The sequence below is a fragment of the Tetrao urogallus genome, assembly GCF_951394365.1.
Source record: "Tetrao urogallus genome assembly, chromosome: 24".
In the NCBI taxonomy this organism is placed as follows: Eukaryota; Metazoa; Chordata; class Aves; order Galliformes; family Phasianidae; genus Tetrao; species Tetrao urogallus.
The window spans coordinates 260,897-266,009 of record NC_136837.1 but is presented as its reverse complement, the minus strand read 5'-3'; the positions used below and the strand labels follow the sequence as shown (position 1 = coordinate 266,009).

Sequence of the window (5,113 nt, the reverse complement as noted above, 5' to 3'; positions counted from 1 at the left end):
GCCCCGGGCTGATGTGGAGATGTCCCAGTAGGGCCTGGTAGGGTCCAGGGAGTCCTCATGTGGGTCTGAGTGGTCCTGGAGTCATTCAGAAGGATCTGCGGATATCCCAGAGGGGTCTTGGGGTGTCCACGGGGTGCTCATGTGAGTCTGGGGGTCTGGCCACCCCTCTCACCATATGCTGTAACATGATCACAGCACTCTCATCAGTGGTTTGGACTCTCACACTTTGTCAACTGTGTCACCGAGGAATCATAAGAATTGGAATCGTTGGGGTTGGTTAATATGGACTATTGTTTGTACTCTAAAGAACCCATCCTTTGTCCAGTGTATTACTTTTAGTTTAGCTCCTTTTAGGATTGGTTTTGATCTATGCTTCTTTTCCTATGAATACAGAAGGGGGAGATGTGGGGTAAAGAAAGTCGTTATCTTGCTAATGAGTAAAAAGGCTCAGCAGTAACTTGAGCCAGACGTAAAAGGAAGGAGGGCATGGGGGGTACAAAGGGACTCTTGGGGTCAGAAAAGGGGGTCAGGAGGGGGGGAAGTAAGGGAAGACAGGGGACTTGGGGGGCAAACTGAGAGGAGTGGGGGATGGTAGGAGACTCTACAGATCAGAATGGGGGAATTGGAGCTTTCTCCCTCCACCAGCATGAAAAGTGCTGGCATAAAAAGACGCAATGACACTGTCACAGGCATTCTGGAGATGTTTAAAGGATGAGGCTTTATTGATGGTTTTGCCCCTCTACATTTCACTCTAGATCTCCTTGTTTGGCCTGAAGAAGGGAAGGCTGCGCGGTGACTTCATTGCAGCCTTCCAGTCCATGAAGGGAGCCTCCAAACAGGAGGGGAGACAACTCTTTGATGGTGTAGCTAAGGTCAGGCCAAGGGGAAGTGGTATTGAGTTGAAGATGGGATGTCAGGTTGGATTGTTCTTTACAGAGAGAGTGGTGAGATGGTGGAACCGGATGCCCAGAGAGGCTGTGGATGCCCTGTCCCTGGAGGTGTTCAAGGCCAGGTTGGATGGGGCCCTGGGCAGCCTGGTTTACTATGAGCGGTGATGCCGATGGGATTCATGCCTCTGTCTTGCAGCCTCCAGTCTGTCTGTCGTGTGCACCCCAGGCCTGAACCAGTGTGGGTAGGGTGTGTCCTTCCTGCGGGGTGGGGCTTGGGTGCTCGGAGGCTGACACTCAGGAGACCCCGTTTCTTCTTTGATGGGTGGCAGCGATCCAGGTCGCTTGACGGCAGACTCCTCAGGCAGGCTGGACTCACCACGCAGTGGTGGTGGTGCCATCTGCTTCAGTGCTTTCTGCACTCGCATGATCTTCCTTGCCCTCTTCCTGAAGAGTTTCACGGAGTCGCATGCCAGAGGGAGCCTGGATGGTCTGCCTTGAGGCTCCAAAGACTCAGCCCTTGAGGAAGCTTGGGAACCTCTTCTGGAAGGCGGTCTTGGCCTCAAGGACATGTGATGGGGTGAGGCCTTGGCTGCCTGCAGTAATCGCGCCGCACCCTCATGCTGGTCTTTTTCAGCCCCCTGTTGCTCATCAAGGAACCTGACATGTTTGGTTCCCGGTGCTTGGCGCAGGTCTTGTTGGCTTGATGTCCCTGCCTCCCCCTGCAGCTGGCAGGTCACCGGCTGCTCTTGGGCTTCAGGCACTGTCTGGATCACTGGCAGCAGACTGAAAAGACAGAGTGGGAGGGGTCCGCGTGAGTGGCTGATGGCTTCGGGGCTGCATGCTGCAAGCCTGAGCCAGGAGCCTTGGCTGCAACGCAGCCCTCCCCACAGACTGCTCACCAGCTGCCCTGTGGCTCCTGAGATGCGCAGAGGGGCAGCCCTGTGAGCTGGGGGGCTCCTGGCGTCCCCATCCCAGCACGGCGGGTGCTGCGTTCAGCACTGTTGGGCGGCCACAAACAGGGACCCTTTGGGGCTAGGGAATGGGCTCTCGTTGGGTCACCCCCGTGCACATGGCAGCCCGGAGCCCTCAGCCTCACCTGAACCTGGAGCTCTCCTTCCGCAGTAAGCTCCTGATCCGTCTGAATTCTCCTCCATCAACGCTGTCTGAGCTCAACCGTTTGATGAAGGCTGGACGGCCAGCAAATCTCACTGCAGTGGGGAAGGCAGAGGAGATTCACCATCAACCCTTTGGCGCACTCACCAGGGCCGCTCAGGCCTGTTCCCAGAACAGCCGAGAGGGCCGCTCTGCTCCCCCTGCTGCTGACATCTGCACCGCCCTCGGACCCTCCCTGACAGCACCCCTGGCCCCACTCCTCCTCTCTGCCATTCAGCTCTGTTTTGGGACTGCATTAGTGGCATTGGCTTTGGGAAAGAGGAGCTGGGTGGTGATGATGAGGTGGCAGGGTGACTTTCGGGGACTGTATCCTTCCATTGGGGGAGGGCAGGGCCTAAGATCCGCACATCCTCCCGACAAAGCCAGGGATGAGGGCACGTCACACCCAGCACCTTAGTTAGGGAGAGGCCAACAATTCCTCATGGGAAGAGGCCGTGCTGAGCTGGCGTGAAGCTCTGACACAAGTCAGAGACCGTGGCTGATGGTCAGCAGGGGATTTCCCACCTCAAGTATGTTGCCCGTGCCACAGGAAAGAACTGGCAGCTGCTTTACCTTTCTTGCCCTGGTCCAGAGGTGGCGAAGTGCCTTCTTTCTTTGGTGTCTCCTGACTAGAGAGGCTTCCTGAGGACTTGCGGTATATTGCGGGTGGTGGTTTGGGTACAAACTCCATTTGAAACCTGCACAACAGGAGAAGACAGCGAGCGGTGTGACGCAGCGCTCCAGCAATCCTTGTTGCTCTCTCTGACTGTCTGCTCACAGGCACATTTTCATGCTGCATTAAGCACACTACTTTCTAAAGCCTTTTGCAGGGTCAGTCAGGATAGGTGAAGGGGAAACAGTTTCAAACGGCAGGAGGGAAGCTTTAGATTGGATATAAGGAAGAGGTTTTTGACAGAAGGGTGGCGAGGCACCGGAGCATCTTGCCCAGAGAGGTGGTGGGTGCCCGGACGGGCTTTCAAGGTGGGGCTGGACCAGGCTCAGAGCAACCTCCTCTGGGGGTAGGTGTCCCTGTTCCCTGCGGGGGAGTGGGACGAGGTGCCCTTTCGGGGTTCCTTCCAGCTCAAATCATTCTGTGATTCCATGACACACGCTCACGGGCAGGACAGTCACGGGCACAAGGAACAAGCGCTACGGAACGAGAGCTGAGCAGCTGCATCAAGCAGCAGCTACAGCCGCCAACATACTCACATGGGAAAGACGACAATGCAGCCAGAGAGCGCCAGGGAGGCCACCGGTGCCACCCGGGACACCACCACGTCCAGCAGCCAGGGGGCCTGCAGGGGAGAAACGGGGAGGATGTGGGACATCGTCACGGCTGAGGCACAGGGGGCGCTAGGAGCCCAAGGCAGGGAGAGCTGGCAGCAGCACAGCACTTGCACAGCCCGAGCAGCCGGCAGCTCCTGGTGGGCCACAGCGGGCACAGCAAGGGTCACGGCAGTGCCGGGGCCACGGAGAAACTGTAGCTCACCTTGAAAGCAGCTCTTCTGAATTTCTCTTTCCCTGACAGCTTCTCCAGGAAGTCAAAGAAGTATTTCATTTGGAAGGTCAGTCCGTCAATGAGGAGCACGCCGACGTCCTTTAGGACAATGGCAACATTCTCCCCATTCTGCAGGCAGCCGGAGACCAGGGACATGGTGCTTTGGATGCCCGTCCTGAGTGTCTCCCAGCTCAGAGAGGCAGCTGCGGCCGCCTTGCTGTATTTCATGGGCTCCACCTTCCTAAGGACTGAAAAATGCAAGGGACAGAATTGATGATAAGGTTGGTTTTCCATAGGTGCTTCCCTAGAAGTGCTTCTGGTGGACATCAGCCAGAACGGCCCCATGTTTGGACGGGCTCCTCAAAGGGGGAGGTTTGCTTTTGAGAATGGAGGCAGTGGCCGTTTGCCCTGTCCACGAAGCCAGCAAAAGTTTAATCCCCCCTCCTACCTGGCAGGGACTCCTTGTGGGGCTTGAGGTGGTGCGTGGCAATGAGGTTTGAAGCCAGGTTAAAGACGGGCCACTGCAGAGTCACGGTCCCATCCTCAGTCCGGACCTCTTTGGGGACGATGTCAAAGGTGCCGAAGGTGGGAATCCAGACCCCCTGCAAGTGGAAGAGAAAGGAAGGGTGGAAGGGTTATGGGACAGCCAGAGGAAGAGCCGGAGAGGGTCCGACGTAGGGACAGAGCTCGGGATCCCCCTCCCGCTGTTCAGAGGCATGAGCCAGGGCATCGGGCATGGCTTTGGGAAGGGGCTGCACGGTCCTCTCCTTCCCCTCACCCTCCCAGATGCAGCCCAGCAGGCTGCAGGGCAGAAGCAACCCCGTGGGATCCAGAGGCTTCCAGAGAGCGGGATCAGCCCTGAGATCCGTCCGACAGGGCCCAGCACAAGTGATCGTGCATTTGCAGGAAGCCCGTGGGATGCCCAGGAGAGAAACGTGGGGGGAGTCTCCTGCTTTCTGCGGAGGGGAAGACTCAGAGGAAGTCCAGGCTGAGCCGCACAGGGAGAGGAGGAACCTGATGGCCAACACACCTTCTGCACCAGGAGCTGCTCCCGTACATAGGCGGCCACCGCTTCCCAGACGGCGACTCGCTCTGGAGGGCAAAGGAAAAGCAGGTCACACTCTGCATCTGCCGCTTCCCGGCCCCGCCACCGCTGCCAGGCGGGAGCAAGGCGGCAGATGGAAAGGGTCACCTCCGTGCCAGGGGTGGCTGCAGCACCGCTCCTGTGCCGGCCGTGGCCCCGTATACCTTTGGTGTCGCTGCATGTCGGACTGCAGGTGCGCCCCGCTACGGGGCCGACCTCGCTCCTCCCGTTCCGCCTGGTGCTGGCGGGTCGCTCCTTGTTGGCGCCAGCCATGCCGGAGCTCATCCTTCGGATGCGTCTGCTCTCTGCCAGATGCTCCTTCAGGATGCGGGACCCACCGCCGCGCTCCGCCTTTTATACCCCTCCGGGTGCCCGTGTCACAAACGTCGCCACGGCGACGCGATGACAGTGTGGCCGGTGCTGGCCGCTGCCCATTCTGACGCTGGCACCGGCAGCGGCTGCCCGGCCTGGCTGGGAGTGCTGACCCCT

The 5,113-nt window shown here is 58.5% G+C and overlaps 1 protein-coding gene across 1 annotated transcript; it reads right to left on the bottom strand.

Moving 5' to 3' along the window:
- Positions 1 to 1,042: 1,042 nt before the first annotated feature.
- LOC306955186 (uncharacterized protein) lies at positions 1,043 to 4,909 on the bottom strand (the record flags this gene model as incomplete). The annotated part of the gene is made up of 7 exons (XM_079546433.1): positions 1,043 to 1,673; positions 1,987 to 2,098; positions 2,616 to 2,740; positions 3,252 to 3,337; positions 3,532 to 3,788; positions 3,989 to 4,142; positions 4,571 to 4,909. 7 exons carry the CDS (start codon positions 4,907 to 4,909, stop codon positions 1,043 to 1,045), a joined length of 1,704 nt encoding a protein of 567 aa, XP_079402559.1.
- Positions 4,910 to 5,113: the final 204 nt, after the last annotated feature.